Below are 19,236 nucleotides of genomic sequence, written 5' to 3' on the forward strand. Positions count from 1 at the left end.
TGTGCTTCTTGGTTACTTCTCTGTCATTTTTGTCTTGAAGACTATGGCTGTATATATACTCTACCTTTTTTGCCTAAGGGAGTAGGGCACTGGTTTGACTTCCTTTTAGATACAGTGTTTCATGCACAAATGGAACTTGTCTGCTGAATTCCTGAAATTCATGACTTGATGTGAGACATAAAAGAAGTTACCGAAAACAATAAGAGATTGACATTTTTTGTTAGTCAAACCCAACACGAGCTAGTACATGAAAACTACACCTCTTTTGTTTTAAATGGTGCCCTATCCAAAGATTACCCTTTTTGTTTAGATTTGTTAAATTTTTGTTTCGTTTCCTTAACCCTGTTCTAATTATTTGTCTGAAAATGTTTCACTGTGCTACCATTAATGCTGGTGGAATAAAAGGATATGATTTTTTTTTTTCCCTGTTACCCCCAAAGTTAATGATTAACATATGGTCATTCACTTGTGAAAGGAATGTTGATTGCTTTGGAAAATACATGGTAATTATTTAAAGTTTCCTAAAGAAGTTTGCTAGTTGTTCATTCTGTTGACTATGGGCCAAGTGTCAGTTCCACTTTCTGTGCGCTGGAATGTTCAGGTGTGGAAGGCAGGCACATTCTTCAAGGGAGGGAGCGCGGCTAACAGTAGCCAGTGAGTCTTGTATGAGAGCCAACAGGAAACTGGCAAAAGCACTTTCTCCCTCTCACAGCCCTAGGCCTGGCCTTTCTAAAGCAGTCATTGCATAGTGTCAGACACCGAAGCACTAACATGGATTGGGCAGTGCAACCTCAATTTGGGAGTGGATGTCGTGTAAGTGGAGGGCAGGGTCGGTCTAGATCACACCGTATTTTTTAAAAAATTGTGTCGTTAAAAAAATAACATTTAAAAATTTTTTGGTTTTTAGAAAAGAAGAGAATGTACTTTATTACTGTCAAATGCGCGTAGTTCATACTAACCTAATTGAGAGGGTAGGTAAGGCTGCTGGGAAGTGAGCACTTTCTTAGGGATTTAATACATTCTTAAATACAATAAACATGATAAATTTTAGCTTACTTTCCTAAGTAGATAAGCATATCTGTAGTTCTATCTATATTCTTGCTTTGCTCATTCAATTATTGGCATAACTGAATTGCATGATACCTGAATGCATTGGCTCAGTGGAATTAGTGAGGTCGTAATCGTAATGTGCCGTAACTTTCGAAAACAACTGGAAAATTCGGTTGTGTTAAATTTTATGTGAACTATCTTGTGATTTTTATTTTTAATTTTCTGTGAAGATTTTTGGGGTCACTGTGGGAATTTTAACCATTTCCAGAGGGATCTCTGATCCCTAAAAGGATGAATGACTCCAGAAGACAAGTTGAGAGAATGAAGAACCACACAATATGCCCTGAAGATCCTTAACAGATCTGTGACTTTTAGGGAGAAGAACCAGTTCCTTGGACTGTCCTAGAACCCTGGGGGAGACTGTGGGGAAATGAGAATGTGGGGGCAGGAGACGGGGGTGGAAAGTGTGTGTGGCGCCGACTCTGCACAGCAGCAGTCTCAAATCCTGCACATTCATCCCTGAAGGATGGGGACTTTGGAGCAATCACCTGGGAAAGTGAAGCTTTGGGAGAATTTCAGAGGCAAGATTTGAGAGGATGAAAAAAGGCCTCGATGAAGAGTCACTCACTCACTCACTCACTAATTACTGTGTATTGACTGCCTCCTACATGCCAGAACCTGTTCTGGATGCTGAGGGTTCTGCACTGTGCACGATACACAGTGCTGTGGTCTTCATGGAGCCTTCTGGAGAGGAGACAGCTGACAAACAAGAACATAAGAAGATAAACACAAACTACTTTCAGCTTAGACATGCTACAGAGAAAATAAACAGGGCAATGTGACAGTGGTGGTTTGCAGGGCCTTCTTTAAATTCAATGGTCAGGGAAGGATGCCTGAGGAGGAAATGTGAGCTGAGACTTGAATAGTTAGAACAGAGAGCCAGCCATGTGAAGGCAATTTTTGATCAGAGGGAACAGCAGCCCTCAAATACAAAGAAGCTCAAATAGCTGGAAGTCAGTGATGAGGGAGGTGAGAAAAGCAGGGGCAGGTCATGTGGAGGTTTGCAGGCTGTGACTGAAGGGGAAGGATGGGAGTACAAGGCAGTCAGTCCCAGGGACAGGAGTGGCTGGGCCCTGAACCCAGGAGAGCAGTAGCCGCTTATCTGCCCTTCCAGTTCTGTGGTGGATGCTCCTTCTTTTTTCCATCCACTGATGGTCTTACTGTCCTAGAAATCCTGTTGCGATTTTTATCCCAGTCCAAGCTTTGCATCTGGCTCCTTGGGGACCTCTGTGATAGCTGGTGGTAATCACTTACGACAAGGAGAAAAGAAGGAAAATGCTCCTCTATTCATCTGACTGCTCCTTTCAATTTTGATGGCTTGCCAAACCAATTTTCCTCCTTGGTTATAGACTTTCTGTTGGATGTAAACCGTTGAAATAAGATTGCTGTTTTAACTACTTTTTAAAAAATCATTGAAAGCAAGTTGTTTTCTTTCAGCAGCATGTTTTTAATTTCAGAAAGCCTTTCTTTATGCAGATATGTCATAAGAAATCTTGAGTTCGAGACATTTACAATTTTTAGTAATTCAGAAGATAAGTTAATATTGAAAAGAATCTTAGGAGATGTATGATTCATATTTCTGCACCTGGGTGCAGACCTAGGTTTCTTCCCAGGTCTTACATAAGGAGTTCCTCAAATGTTTCTTATCTCTATATAATATTAATAATTTTGTACATTTGATGACTACGGATTGTTTAGTATACAGGTATAAAGTTTATGCTTCAAATTGTTTTAGTAATGATATATTGTAGGAATGATTTCTGTTGATCTTGATTAGTTTTAACTTTTAAATCTGTAACGACTTCTGGAAATTTAATGAAATTTGATCAAAATTTGTTGAAAATAAGTGGTGAAGAAGACAGTATCCTGGGCAAAGATGGACATAATGTTCTTCTTTTGCTCCTGAAACTTCTCATTCGATTCTTTCTAGTTTTGATTATCATGTCATGTTTAGCATGAGACTTCATAGTGTTTCATAAAAGTCAAGGTACGTGGGTTTAGGGGAGAGTTTGTGACAGACCTCAAAGGACTGTCCGTTGAAATAACTTATTTTATGTGTTTCCACTGAAAATGTTGACACAGTGGTATGCATTTCTTTTGCTCTGCAATATTCAGTTTGGAGCACTAGGAGTATTTTAGTCATCTGGTCTTCAAGTGATTCCAATAGTTCTGTTTCAAACACTGGTTTATAATAGTGTGGTTTCTGTTAGCTAGTTTTCTATCTAGTAATAGTAACATCCTTGAATTACAGAAGTTAAAGATTAAGGTGTTATAGCTCTTTAAGAAGCTTTCTAAATTTTGACTTTGCTTTAGCATCTCAAGTATCAAAATAGATTTAGTTACAGTAATTACCTTTATTTTTATACTAATCACTTAATCCTTATGATACATCTATCCACCACCACCCCCCCGCCCCGCCCTGGTTTATACATGAGGAAACTGTGGTATATAAATTGCCAAAGGTCACACATTTATTAAAATGCAGAGTTAGGACAGTTAACAAGAATGCTGTAAGAATAGTTAATTATATTGCTTGAAGACTCGTACTTTTAAGCAACATACCTGGAGAACAAATCCTTCATTCTCTGAAAATCCTCCCTTTTTTGAAATAAATAATACTCTTGGCTTGTGTAACTGGGATATGTGATTGAGTCAAAGTCAATACTTCAGGGAGGTAGGGCCAGGAGTACTTTTTAAACTTTCTTAGAATTTTGTTGCAAATCTCTAAGTCTGATATTGCATCACTGAAGCTTGCTTTTCTTGGTGTTAGTCATTTCTCTCACAAATTGGAAACCATATTCCACTCCTACTGGAATTTGGATTAAGGCCGCATCTCACTTCTCTACTAGGTGGAACTCTTGCAGGTAGGCTGGGATTTCAGGAGACTGAGGTTCCAGTTATGACTTTGATTCCAGCTCTGCAGCCTAATGATAAGTCATTTACCCTCTAGACCTTGGCTTTCTCATCTGTAAAATTAGAGGGTAGGACTGGATGATTTTTATTGCTCTCTCAATTGTATCTGCTTCTTTGGTTTGATCATTGAAGATAACTAATACCTTGCTTTAGAACTTCTCTTGCTTTGGGAACTTTGTAAAATGCTGTTTCCATATGAGGTCAGCTGCCTTTATGTGCCTTTGTAAAGGTGTTTGGGAGTATCCAGTTGTGTTTTCTTCCAGAGGGGCTGAGAGGAGAGGTGGATAAGGAGAGGAACATTATAGAAATGACAGTACATATGGAAGTGTGCTAAGTGTTTTATGGTGGTGTAATTACAAATGTAAATTTAGTCATATGCAGATTTCATAATTATGTTATTACGTGTTCTATTCTTTGACTCTTTGAATTAGTTACTTTTACCTTATTAGAGAACACCGGTTCTGTTAAGACCATCAGTTCTTAGTCAGCCCATTACTACTACTGACCCCTGGCCTGTTTCTTTTGAACAGATAAGGTTAGTCTATTGGATTGTATTTCTGTTTAAAGACAATAATTTAAGTCATAGATATGCCAGACTTATTTCAAAATATGCTGGTAAAGTGAACATCTTTAAAGTTTCTTAAAAATTTGGCTAAATTAATTGAGACTAAGTTTATAAACATAATTTAAAAAGAATTACGTCCTGAGATCATTTGGGAAATATTTATGTATTTTCTTCTGTTAATGGGTATAGTTAGCACTAAATGGATAAGTTTCCTGGAGCTGTGAGTGATGGTTGAAAATTTACCAAATTGTAAAGTGAACATTTACATTTTATAAATTGTATTTACAAATTATAAAATGTCATTTACATTTTTTCTGAGTTTTAGATTTTAAAAAATAGCCTGTCACAGCAAACCAACTAAAGTAGTAAAATAACTAGAAAAAATAAGTGATTGCTTCACGACCTTTTTCGTAAATGGTTGGATGAAGAGGCAGATCCGGCTAGTTCAGAATTGAATAATTTTTTTAAAAAGTCATTTTAAAAATAACAATCAAACTTGATAACAGGACATCTGTCCACTTTCCTTTGAACCTATATGTCTAATATCCTGTCATGAGCTAGAAATATTCAAGCTTCTTTAGAAATGCCAATAATGTTAAATATTAAACACCATGCTTTTTTTTTTTCTTCTTGCATCTTGAGTTTATATTGAGGTTTTGGAAAAAGTATTTGGAAAATGCAGGTGATTTTTAAAGCAAAATGTGAGGCATTTCCATTTCATCAAATTGCCATTTACTTAACTATAATAAAGGACATACGTTTTTAATGTTTCGTACTTGCAACGAATTATACATTTAACCAAGAAAGTTTCATTTTTGTTTATATTTTTATATTATCTCTGATACATTTTAGTAACTGTTTCACTAGTTAATTACAACTAATATGCTGTAATTAACTTTACCCACTTTTGAATATGTTTTTTCTAATGGCTAACTTGATTGTATACTTTTTCTAATGTGTATGGATACATGATGTCCCTGTGTTTATTTCATATTCTACATCTTCTATTATCACCTCATTTTATTAATGGTTAGGAGGATTAGAGAAGACAACATTTCACTTTTTAATGAAATGTTTATTATTTGTTAAAGAACAGCTTTATTAAAGTACAACTTTGGCCTCGATAGAGGGAATGAATTAAGAACAAGGATCATGAGAACTATTGCAATCATTCTGTATATTAAAACTTTCCCAAATTCAGTTCTTTGCTTTAGTTTTTTAATGTAGACACGTGCAGTTATTTGTGACTCACCAATCTATTGTTACGTAGCCTCTTGTTGTCTCAAGTAAGAATTATGTCTCCATAATCTCTAAGCTGATGAATTAGCAGGAATCTTTCTCCACATGCCTTAACTCAGTGTTTCAAAGTATGTGCTCCATGAAATGTGTTTCCTGTTTGCTTAAAACAGTGCAGATTATATAATTCCTATGTATGCGTCACAGTTCCATTGAGAAATCTTGGTTATGATTGTTCTGTTTGTGAGTGTATACTGGATATTCTAAAGTTGTTGAGTCTTGATTGTGTCCCTTTATTTTTAGAATCCACTGATAAATATAGGGGTGCTCTGCTTTTTTGATTTGAAAGAATATATCAAGTTATTTTCTTATACATTCAAATGTGTCACACCTTCGTTAAAAAAAAATCTGAATTTATGAAACGGATAAATTTAGGGATTATATGTATTTACAAATTAATGTTTTACCTTAACAGAGATTCTTAGTAAGTTTTAAATAATCAAATCTTGCAATGCATTTAGATCATTATGTGTAGGTGTTTGATTTGTTTGAAGTGTTTGTTCGCATAAAACATGGAATTCCAAAGTTTCTCCTAGGTTATCAGTGTTAGTGAATCAGTTAACACCGAGGTTAGCTTACACTGTTTCAATCTGTAAAATAATTTGGATTTTTAAAATTTAAAAACCGTTTTGTGGTTACAATAGAATTTAATAGAAAAGCAAGTTTGTTGTTTTCATTTGATTGAAAGTAAAGAAAAATGCCACTTGGACGTGGATAGGAAGGAGGTGGGGGGAATTTATACAGGTTCATTACTGCAGGCGCCCAGAAGTAAATGGGATTTTTATTTGCTTCACTGGTATTCTGTTCATATAAAACACACCTTCCTTTTTGCATAGCCGAACTGCATGTGGGCCTTAGGTCTTATTTTAAGAAAAATAACTACTTGCAGTTTTCTGTATTTAGAATCTGTTTTATAGAAGCCTAAACAAAACTGAGAAAAAGGAAGCTTGCTCTTCAACCAGCCTGTGCATTCTAGGGCTCTGGAGACAAGTGTCTCTTCTGGAAAAAGCCGTGTTTATACAATGACCAGTGTAATACTTGACTGTAGCAGGAGGAATCTCATTCCATTCCTTCTTTAGCAAGGGAGTGTTTTAAGGAGTTTGGCATGAGGCTTAGTCATTTCAACTGACATTTTAATCATTGAATAGTGCCTTGTCTTCATGCTAGAACATACTTCACAATACAAATGTTTCAGGCAGTTGTTACTCAGCTTATGGAAACCTGTAAGTCAGTCTTAACCTTTAAAGGTTGCTTTTACATTTCTGAAATTACTCAAGTTCTGTTGAAACGCTTCGGATTAATCCTTTACACGTGTGAGTTTAAAAAAATATTTTTATGCAATGCATATATATATTTCTTTTAGAAAATTAGAAAATATTGACACAAAGAAGAAAAAATTAACTCATCCTTGTAACACACCACTTTTAGTGTTATGTATATCTTTTCCTCAGCTCTTTTTACAAAATGGAATTATAATTTATGTTTTAAAAATCACACAATTGGTTGGCATCATAAAATTCAGGCAGGGGCTGGTAACCTAAGAAAGGATGGATTTGACCTTTGTGTAAGAGATATTTATAAAATAAATGGAAAATAATTATTAAAGTAACTAGTTGTAAAAATACTGTCACCCTTCTCAGACAGATGTGCTTTCTTTCCCTTCTCTCCAGTCTGCTCCAGGGAATGTAAATTATTTAACTCTCTTTCACATAAGATCCTGTTTTACTTTGCTTTGGATCCTTTAGCACTTCGTACCATGTGTGGCAGATAGGAAGAACTGCGCATTTGTTGAATGAATTAAAGAAGGTGCAAGTCAGTAACGCCAGGTTCCAGATTAATTTCTGGCAAGATCCAGGCCACCACTGCAAACAACATTAAGTCTTTTTTGATGAAGAGGATATGATAGGGTACAGTTTTTAAAAATCCTTTAAGTATGGGGACTAGATAAAAAAAGTCACCAAGATTTCTTTTCCAAAGAGGGGATATTCCTTAAAACATCAGTTTTTATATGACACAAAATTTTTACAACTGGCTTAAGATTTAGAACTCTGGATCTGTCACCTACCCTCAGTATTTTAAAGTTAATAATAAGAACTGCATTCATAACTCAGTTATGCTAGTGTCACAGTGATTTCAGTATTAGATAATGCCACACACTTACTACATGTCCTTCAACACAAATTTAGTCAGCATTTTTACATAACAAGATGGTATGATAAATACAGTACCTTCCTGAATACAGAACAGTGTGGTTGTTCTTTTCTCCCTTTTTCAAATCCAAAATGGACTTTGTCACCTGAATTCTTGAACTTTGTACAGGGATCTGTTTGGTCCACATTTAGTTGGGTTTACACTTTAAGTCATGTTATTTCTCCCACCATGGGTCAGTGTCGGTAAACTTTTGTTGTTGTGTTGATGTTTTCCCATTAATAGTGGTGGATTTATGGAGATCACCTACATGGACTTACAAGGAAAGAGCCAGGACTTGAAAGGCAGACATGGCTGTTGAATCACCACACTGCCATCCCATGGGAGGAAAAGGAAACGCAGAAGAGAGTGCTCTAGTTGTTAATGAGTTTGGGTTCTGAAGCTAGTCAGCCAGGGTTTGGATTCTTGCTTCTCTGCAACTTGTTGGGTAATTTAAGGCAATTTCTATAATTTTTGAGTCTTAACTGATTTACTAAATGTTAAGTGCTTAGATGGCTACCTGGAGGGAATTCATTAATTAATTCACTGCTTAGTTTATTACTGTTATGATGATGAGTAAATGACTTTAGTGACTTTTCAGCTCTAAACTATTGCATTCACATATGGAAAATGGGGAAAGACCTCCAAGCTTACAGAATAAATAATATGGCGTATACTCAGCGTTGGTGAGTGTGTATCCAGTAAATATAAGGTAGGAAAAGTAATCAGTGTTGAAATTGTATAGTTTTTAAAATGTAAAACAAAGTGCCAGAGAGATTGCCATTGGTGTGTTAAATGTGTCCTTTGAATTTTAATGTCTCCAAAGGCTGTCTTGTGTATTAGTTTTATCCAATTAATGTGTTCAAATGATACTTTTGATACCCAAAGATGATCCTCTTTAAGAGAGCTTATCCGTGAAAGCTCTCATTAACAATGTTAATGATTCTGACATGGAAATCAGAACTTGGAATCATTTCTCAACAAAGCATGAAAATGTGGTTTAGCAGAGCTTGCCATGGGAATGACTCTTTTGCAAAGCTAAAGAAATTCCTGGACTTGTAACATGATGCTTAAAATCTGATTATGAACTTAATTAATATAAGTTCTAGTAAGTTTGTAAGTGAAAAAGCTTCCTCAGCTAATTTTAAAGTTATTGCAGCAATTCTAATTGAAAGAGTTGACAGATCTAAATTTTAATTAAAATGAGTTAAATAGGCAATCTAAATAATGAAAAAGCAGATTGACAGTTGCTATATAAAAAGCTTTCCTTTTCATCAACTCATGACGTAACTCTGGTCAGTATGATTATAGAATTTCCTAGACCTAAAAGTTTGCAAGTAGTCTCACATATAAATACTTTTGGAATATTAAATTGTTGAAGCAGTCAAAATATCCATTGTTACACATCTACTCAGATTAAATGAAAAAGGAAGGTAATAAACTTTTGAAGGACTGCTGTTAGTTACATTTTATTTGGCTTTTTATTGTATGTATTTTAAATATGGCTTAAAATTCATTGTTATAGAAATTTACAGATTAAAAAAATTTTAGTTCCTTGGGTCGATTAGTTTCCCTCCATCACCTTGTTTATTCTAGAGCTTTTTTTCCTGCATGTGTGTGTTTGTATGTTTTTTATTTTTGAAATAGAACTAAACAGAACCAAGGTCATACTTTGTACACTTTTATAAAGATTTATATTTTTCACTCAATTTGTATATCACTGACATTCTTTCATGTAATTAATATACACATCTTTTTAAAGCTGTATCATATGTACTGTTATACATTAAACCAGTTCCCTCTTTCTCCAGATACTATGGAATGTGCTTAATTAGAGTTTTCATGGCACAGAAAACAAAGTCTTTGAAGCATCAGATACTTTACCCAGATCCCCAGTTATTGGAAAAAACATTTTTTTTCTATGTGGTCACTACATTTTTATATCCCATTGAAGCCAGGACTTTTCTTGGAAACTGCAGATTGTGTTTAGTTGCGCTCATGCTTCCTCCCAATTAGAGAACACAGCCAGACATTTGGAGGTGCTCCAGCAGGATTATCTGGAGCTGTCTTTTTGGGATTGCATCCCAGTTCCACCACTAATGAACTTTGTGACTCTGGGCAAGTTTTTGGCACTGCCTGTTTCCTCATCTGTGAAATAGGGATAATCATATTACCTACTTCTTAAGGATTACTGTAAGATTAAATGAGTTAATAGATGACAAGTGCTTAAAATAATGTCTGGCACATTCTGAGCTCCATATATGTCTTTGCTGTTTTATAATATTACTTTACCATCATCATCATCGTCATTTCACTGAGTTTGCTGTGTTCCTGACTACAAAAGCTTCTCACAGAAGGACACTCTTGGCAAGTCATTGGTTTTGAAAGATTGGCTCACGGTAATAATCGGTACCATGTCTCTAGTTAAACTGGAGAGATAATTTTACAAAACAATTTACTCTGTTTTTAGCTGTAAGAGGGCAGAGAAGTGTCTGTTGAACTGTGTGCAGTGTATGAGTAGACTGCCTAGCAGTTTGCTTGGCTTGTGAAGGATGCTTCTTAGTTGACTTTTATTTATTTTGAACTTTTTAAAAATTATCAAAAGTGTAGAATATTTATATTTGTGGTCTCAAGCATTTAAACAATTTTGTATATATGTATGTGTGTGTGTGTGTGTGTATACACACACACACACACACACACACACACATTAAATGTATGTACCATTCTATTTTTGAAAGTACTAGAACTTTTTTGCAGAGGAAAAAACCATTAAACATGACTCTACATTTTCCTTATGTTTTATGATAACCAAACCAACACCAGTAAAGGAAATAACAGTATCTTGTATACTTAAGGTGAAAGGAAGTATAAAATTTTTATTTCAGTACTGAAAGCATTTCTTGTGTCATTTCTTAAGTGGACTGAATAGCCATTTTAGAATCTTAAATGCCTTCAACTTAACACAGACTCTTGTCTCATTTGTTCCTCTATTTTAGTCAACAGTAGCAACACAGTTTTGCTAACTAATGACAGGAACGGGTAACATTAAATATATATTATATTTATATTATGCTCTACTAGTGTTTCCTGAAAAATTAAAGAGTTTTGATTTATTAGATAAAATTGCATGTCAAATTGGTGTAATCATTTTTTTTAAAGAGTGGTTAATATATATTAATCTCATTTTATATATCAAGAAACTTATTTTACCACTTGCACTTTAATATGAAGGCAAAAAAAGTAATAAATCTTTCTTAAATTTACAGTAAATTTAGAAGTTAAAATGTAAACATACATACAATTGGATTCCTATTTTAAATCTTTAGCCCTAATATACAAGATTTTTATTTATATATTAGGCTCTCCCGGAGAATTGTCAATATGTTGAAATATTAACAGCATTGTCAGTCAAATCTAATGTTTAATGAAAATGAGATAAAAAACAAATTTAAAGTTTTATCACTTTAAGAAGGAAACAATCCACATATTATGAACTCTGATGGGCATCCTTTAAAAAAACGATTAAGTAGATTTACAGAAAAATTGCAGATAGTGTTGCTGGAGGCTCACGGGGATATGTAAGAGAGGACTCACTCCGAGCAGCAGTGAGTGGGTTCCAGTCTCTGTGAAAGAATGAATTCAAGAGCGAGACAGATGCAGGAAAGCCAAAGTGAGTTATTGAAAATGAAAGCACACACTTGTGAGGTAAGTGTGGGGGAACTCAGAGAACTGAGTGGTGCCCAGGAAGACATGATCAGGGGTTTTTAATCATTCCAGAGGTAGGAATTAATGATATTCCATTGACATGGTTTATTCATCACCGCCCTGTGGATGGGACCTTCCCATTTCAGGCGTTTTTTTTCCTTATTTGGTTCCTCCAGCACTGTCATGGTGTCAGGTGCATGATGGGAGTCGTAGTAACCACAATGTAAATGAGATTATAATGGTACTATAATTAGCTAAAGGTCAGGTCCCCATCATAGGGATCAGCCTAGCTGGATGAAACAGGGTCTTGTTTTTCTCCATTTGCAGGTACTGGATACATCACTTGTTACCTGTGTACCAGTGAGGCACCTCCATTGCACCCTGCAGAGGGTTGTCAGTTTCCTAACCGGCTTCATTAATACAGAGCTCCTACACAGCCAACCCCCCGTCCCCAGTTTCCCGTGTTAACAGCTTACATTAATATGGCTATTTATTTATTACAATTACTGAACCAATATTGATATGTTCTTATTAACTGAAGCCCATAGTTTACTCAGATTTCCTTAGTTTTTACATAATGTGCTTTTTATGGTCTAGGATCCCATCCAGGATCCTGGATTCCATTTAGTTGTCACGTTTCTTTAGGCTTCTCTTGGCTGTGACTGTTTCTCATACTTACCTTGTTTTTTGATGAACATCCTTTTTAAGCACATGCTTAATAAGCACTCACTGTTTATTCCCTGAACAAAACAGACAACAAATCTGTGCCTTCCCAGGGTTTGCATTGTAGTAGGGAGCTTATAGTCAACTTTTAAAATTTAATTTTAAGGAAGAAAGAATGTTTTGTAGTAGGTTAATATTTAATATAACAGTTGTGGGACTTACATTTTTTTCCATGATTATCAGAAAAAATTTGAATAGCCATTAATGAGTTAATTGCAGAAACATAGATAATGTTATCTCTAGTATGTAAAAATATCTCTGTTCTTTTTAACAGAGTATTCTTTTTATATTTGAGAAAACATTTCCAAAAGACTTACTCTGTTTATGATGAGACTATGGAATTGGAGAAAAGAGTAGTCAGTCCCTTGTTGCCTGCAGGGAAAATGTCAAATATTATATTTCATTTTTAAGTTTATCTTGTGATTAACCAAATAAGCTTTTCATACAATTGCTGCCTTAAGCTTGGTTCCAAAAAAATGAAAACAAACAAAACATATGTAACATGGTATATCAGAAAGGAGGGTAGGGTTTATGACAAATTTAGGTTGCTAGGTTGCTGCTTTTGTTAAGTATTTTTGAGTTGGAGTAGTTGAAGAATCTGAAATAGTAACATTTTGTTGAAAGCTCTGGCACTAGGACTTGATACGGGGCCAAGCCCTGTTAAACAAAGAAAATAGGAAAATTCCAGGAAGAAAGGTGTTATGTGGCCATGGAAATTTGAGTCAGTTAAATTATTTTTGGCAGTGAAGTGGCTACATATAACTTTTATTTTTGCCCCCAAAATTACTGTGTTGAAAGCGTCTTGCTCCACTAGTGTCAGTGGAGGGAATGCTGGATTTTCCTATTCAAGGACAATTTGAGTTAACAGCACCATTAGACACCAGTGGTGGGTAGGAAAAATTACTCTTTGAAATCTTTATTTACTTTTGGATGATTTACTTGAGCACCTATTACTGTACCCTCTTACCTTTGAATAATCAGGAAGACAAAATCAGTACCTGTTTAATTAAATATATGGACATTACTGAATCCTCCCAGAAAGAAATTTTCTTGTAAACTATAATTTCAGCTACATTGGCCAAGCTGTTTTAACAATTACATTGTGTTTTTTTTTTTATTTTCCTCAATTCTTGTTTTTCCACTCTATTCACATTTAAAATGAGTTTCCATAGTGACATCTGGTGGTGGTTTTGGAATCCTAGAGAGTATGTTTGGAATGATAAATATTTTCACTTAATAGATCCGAATTTTCCTGCTTCTTTCAAATTTTTCCTCTTATTAACTTTTTCTGATAATGTCTTCATTGTATTCTTGAGCTTGGTAGACCAGGCGTTTTCTTCTGTAATGTTTGATTAAAGCAAACTCATCATTCCTTATAACACTGCTGAGGAGTGCATTTAACAAGCTTGTGTAAACTTGTCTTCTGTGCTCAAAATATATGATATATACAATCACGCAGTGGCATCCCTACCCTTCCTACTGCTTGTGCACTGTAACCTTGGGGTAAGAAAGGTGTCGTTTCCACGTTCTCCTTCTCACTGGCTTTTTCTCTTCCAGCATTGATACTCTTCTGATCTGGCTGGAGGGAGTTCTCTGGAAGGCCTGGGCTACCATTTCTCTCTTTCACTGCCTGGGCTTACATGTCATCTACTTGCATCCTGTTGTTTCAGAAAGTGAAAGAGGAATTAAAAAATGGGAGCATAGATGGCAGAGAAAGAAGGGAGCTGAGAGAAGGGAAGATGTTTGAAGACAGGAGGGAGACCGCAGAGGAAGAGTTTATGTGTGGATGTATGTACTGAATAAGATGCGGTATTCCGGGCATGTGTTAAAGAGAAATATCTTTAAAATTAGTGCTTAAACATACACAGTTTTTGTTGGTTCCTTTGAGAGTTATTTCAGGAAAAGTGAATTTGTAACCCAGCGTGCAAACGAGTAGTTACTGCAAGTTGGTTGATAGATGATCATGGATTGCGAGAAACAGGCGTGAGAGTTTGAGAATGAACACAGTAGGTTGATTCACTTCCAGTGATGGCTTGGAATCTAGTTGTTGTTTTTATGTATTAAAGCTACTAATTGAAGTCTTTATAATGAAATTTTGAAAATTTGTTTCTCTTTATGCATTAAGGTAACTGCTAAAGTTCCAGAAGAAATCCACCTATGAATGCTAGTTGAGGCTTTGGGAAGGCTTGGGAACAGAAAGGTAACCAAGTGGAGGAGCAAGGATTTGCAGTGACTAAAAGAATAAACACTGCCCCTGTTTACACATCGGGATAGTTGGTACACTGGTCTTCTCAGAAATTAGGACCCCTGTAAAGAATGATTGGGGTTCTGATGAGCCCCTGATTAAGGAGGTGCCTCACTCAGGATCTAAACTACCTGGTTAGCTTCCTGAACTTGGGTGAATCATTTCAACTTTCTTTAAAAACACGGGAGTTGCACCGAGGTTGTGTAAGGTGTCGCCAGTGTATAATTCTTGATTTTGAGCTGTTCAGGCTAGGTCTACTGGTCTTTCTTTGCAGGTTGTCTAGACTGTTTCTAGCCTTTCCTGGACTGGTTGCTCTTCCTCGATTCCACAGGGAAGCTCAGTGTAGTGCTTAAAAGACGCTTCAGACTATTCTCTGCCTATGGGTCGTGGGGGATGTGCCTTGTGACTAAGCAGACAGATTAAAATGCAGAACACAAGTAACCTTGCATATGTATGTTCTCTCCCCACCTCCTTGATGCTTTTTAGAATAGTTCTTAATTCGAATCTGCAGTTAGAATAGTGCTTAGGCACCAGACCTGGAAGCTCAGGGACTGAGCAGAGTCCTCGGATCTTCCCTCCTTTATTGTCCTTTAAGTGTGGAGAGGACCCTTATTTCTGCAGTTGAAAACTCCCGGTAGCATTTCCTCATGTCAGTAAGCAGTACCCCCCCCCCCCCCCCCCCCCCCCCCCCCCCCCCGCCATCCCCACGTGGTCCCAGCATCTCTGTGCTCTGGAGAGTGGGACAGTGACGCTGTAGCTAATGATGACAGTCTAGCCTGATGGTGAAGAGCCTGAGTTCTGGAATCAGATCCCAATTCCACTGTGTAACTTGTCCATGGCTGTTTCTTAATCATTCTAAAGCTCGGGCAAATTGATCACTTTCTCTAAGCTTCTGCTTCCTCATTTGTAAATCTGGGATGAAAATCATACCATTTCTGAGTTTTTTACATGATTTAATGCATGTAAAGCACCTAGTGAAGTCTTTGGCCTACAGTAAATACTTGTATTATTGAATTATTATAAGTAGAATACATTTGCTTGTATTAACACGAATTTGAGCATTTTGATTAGAAGAGATTATTCAGTGTGCCCTCCTTCCCCTTTGGCAGTCAAAAATTCACTTTATTTTGTAGTTACCTACAAGTTATATTAAATAATTGTTTGCTCTTTTATAAGGATGTAATAATTACAATACATCAAAATGTAAACATCTTAGCAATCACAATATGATATTATGAAAATGTAGTCTTTGAATTAATGAAATATGAACATCTGAGCATCTTACTTATGCATATTCAATATTTAAATTGCTAATTAATACAATCTTAGTTTTCTTCCATATTTGAGTAGAGCCACTTTGCTGTTTCACTTTGAGCCTTTGTTAATATCCAGAGATTACCTGAGATTCAGAAACTTCCCATCCTAATGTGGCTAGGAGGTCATGCAGAGAAGGTTGTGGCTGTTCCCCAGTTGCCAGGTGGATTGGGGGAGAGGGCAGCTCCCAGCAGAAGGCATCCCGTAACTGTACACTACAGTCTGCACACTGACAGACCAGACTTGGAGTAGGACTTGATGGAAAAGAAATAGCCATTTTTATCTGTGATTTAAACGTCATAATCTATTTGTGTTTTATGTTTTTCTTCTTCCACCCTGACGCTAAAGAAAGCTATTGTATGTGAAAGCACATTTAATACACTTCTTCTGAATACTAACATATAAAAAAATGGATGAAATACGAAGTTCGACTTGACTTTTGAGGGTTTTCACATTAACCTTTGTATACTGCACTTTTGTTATCCTAACAACTGAGGGAATTTTGTTGGCACCAAGGTCAGAGATTCATGGCATCTGAACTTCAGCTCTGCCATTTGCCATGACCCTGGGAAAGTTCCTTATCTCTCGCAATCTGAGTTTTGCATCCCTGATGTGGGGATAATAACATACATGTAAGCAGGTTGATTATAAAGATTAAATAAAATAAGATAATGCCGGTAAGACAGACAGTTCTCATAGTACCCAGCATACAGTGAACTGAACACATTTATTTCCATAATTATGGTTCTCATGAAATGCCTACAAATCACAGTTAGAGGGACATGATTTTAAAAAGGAAAGCGCCGCGTAAACTGTTTGAGGAAAGAGGTGAAGACAAGCACTGTGTAACCTGTCTTCTTGAAATTTTCTAACAATGCTTCACCTGTCAAATGAATTATGTTCCATTTTAATGAAATGGCAGAACACAAGAGGAGCATATGTGCATTCATTTGTTAATACGTAATCCTAGGAGAGAGCATGTTTCTGTTATTCCCTGACTGCCTTTGTATCAGTTGATGGGAGTGATGAAAAAGAAACTGGATAAGATTATTTTCCCTTGGTTACTAAGGGCACTGTTCTTTCAGGCTAAAAACAGGTATTGTTGTACTAATTTAGTGGATAGATTGAGTGCATAGACTATATTTGGACCAGAGAAAAAAATAAACATATTTGAGTTTATTTGACAGTCGTCTCTGCTGCATAGAGAGGCCAGTTACCTCCTTTTTATTTAAGAGTTCTGAGGCTTTATTCTGTATTTCTACGAGTAGTATTATAGATCCATTTATAATTTTAAATATTTGCTTATTTGCAATAGGTAATATGAGAAAATATATTTTATTTTGAATATTAGATAATCATAGCTAACACTCCCAAAAAGGTTTACAGATTACCAATAGCAAACTTAACTGAGTATTAAAAGGTGAAATAGATTATAAATGAATGTTTATTGCTATTCAGAAACATTATAATTACTTACTATTGCTTCATTAATTCCTAACAAACCTTCACAATAGAATTATATTCGATGGGAAACTTAAGTTATTCCGGAGTTGTAGGATTTCCAAAGTCCAGCCTGGACCCTGGTGCTGAACCCTAAAGGAGCACTCGTTTGGAATGATTACTACACACACACAAAAAAATGCAGTGATATATTTTGAGAAAGCCAAAGGACAAGATTATACCATTGAATAAAAAGGTGGGGTTTGCCTAAGAGAAATAGATATTTCCACCGTTCCTCACCCCAAGAAGAGGTTAATCTTGGGGTTAAGCAAAGTTTTGACAGATTTTAGTGGTTGGTCCAAAACGTTATACTGTAACCCTCTTCTTTGTAATCATATGACTCCATGATTTTACCAATTGACGTAATAAGAAATATGTCCTACTTTGGGTCCCAACTGAGGACTTTTCTGTACCCACCCCAGTTGGATATCTGTTCGGTTTTGTTCATCCATTTAATAAATAATCATTGGGCTTTGGGTAAGGTGCTGGATATACTGTCATTTCGAGAAAGATGTGACCTCTGCCCTTGTGGGGTTCATAGTGTAAGTGAGAGAATTTATATTTTCAGCACACTAGTTGTCATTTGCTTAAGGTGATTAAAAGAAACTTAAGGTTTCAGTATACAAGAGGCCTGAGGCATCTCTTATTCTGGACTTGGAAAGGCTGTACTCTGCTTCTTAGCCACTCTACAGGATGTGTATACCAAAGTAAGTGGTGTAGAGGAGGGTCCCTGCAGCCTCTTTCTCTGAACTGGAGCAGGGGTCGAATGCATGCCATGTGGAAAGCAGGGGCTGTTAGACTCGGAGGAATGTGATCTGGGCCATGGCTCTCCTTTGGTCCCTGGCTCCCCGATTAACATCCAGGAAAGACAGCAGATTGCAACTGACCGTAAACTTCATCCTTGGAAAAACAACGTATTGGGCCATGAGATAATCTCTTAGTACCCATCTATCTCATTGGGTTGTTTTGAGACTTAAATGAGATAATATTTGTAACGCGCTTCACGTAGCAGTTGGCCCCCAATGCCAATAAAGAAAAAAATATTTTAACAGCCAATATTATGTACCAAGTCCTGTTCTAGTCAGTATGTGTGTTAGTTCATTTAATCAACCCAGGAGGAACTTACTGTCATTATCTCCATTTTAAAGGGAAGGAAGCTGAGGCACAGAGTTTAGATAACTTCCTCAAGGTCGTGCAGCCGTAAGTGACACATAAGCCCTCAATAAATCAGAGTTATTTAGTTCTCAAAGTGGCAGGTTTGTATTGTTGCTGACATGCTACTTCATGGTTTTCTTCTCTCTCTCTAGGTGTCATAGAGACTTCAGACCGACTGGACCGGGAGTCAACCTCGCATTACTGGCTAACAGTCTACGCCACCGATCAGGGTGTGGTGCCTCTTTCCTCATTTACCGAGATCTACATCGAGGTTGAGGATGTTAATGACAACGCACCACAGACGTCAGAGCCCGTTTATTATCCAGAAATAATGGAAAATTCTCCCAAGGATGTGTCTGTGGTCCACATTGAGGCGTTTGATCCAGATTCTAGCTCTAATGACAAGCTGACATACAAAATCACCAGTGGAAATCCGCAAGGGTTCTTTTCAATACATCCTAAAACAGGTATGTGTTCCTACTAGTCTGTGAAATATTCTTGTGTATACTTTCCTGATAAC

At 36.4% G+C, this 19,236-nt stretch overlaps 1 protein-coding gene across 12 annotated transcripts in view; it reads left to right on the top strand.

Moving 5' to 3' along the window:
* The window catches only part of FAT1 (FAT atypical cadherin 1), a 125,950-nt gene that overhangs the window by 41,019 nt on the left and 65,695 nt on the right, over window positions 1-19,236 (top strand). For all 12 annotated transcript variants that reach the window (XR_004422905.1, XR_004422904.1, XM_033104996.1 and 9 more), the window contains exon 3: window positions 18,869-19,183. Coding sequence is in view for 10 of the 12 variants with exons in the window: in XM_033104996.1 (XP_032960887.1) it covers window positions 18,869-19,183 (315 nt within the window). In the remaining 2 variants the exon portion in view is untranslated. The remainder of the gene's footprint in view (window positions 1-18,868; window positions 19,184-19,236) is intronic.

Source organism: Rhinolophus ferrumequinum, chromosome 4 (genome assembly GCF_004115265.2).
Source record: "Rhinolophus ferrumequinum isolate MPI-CBG mRhiFer1 chromosome 4, mRhiFer1_v1.p, whole genome shotgun sequence".
Lineage (NCBI taxonomy): Eukaryota > Metazoa > Chordata > Mammalia > Chiroptera > Rhinolophidae > Rhinolophus > Rhinolophus ferrumequinum.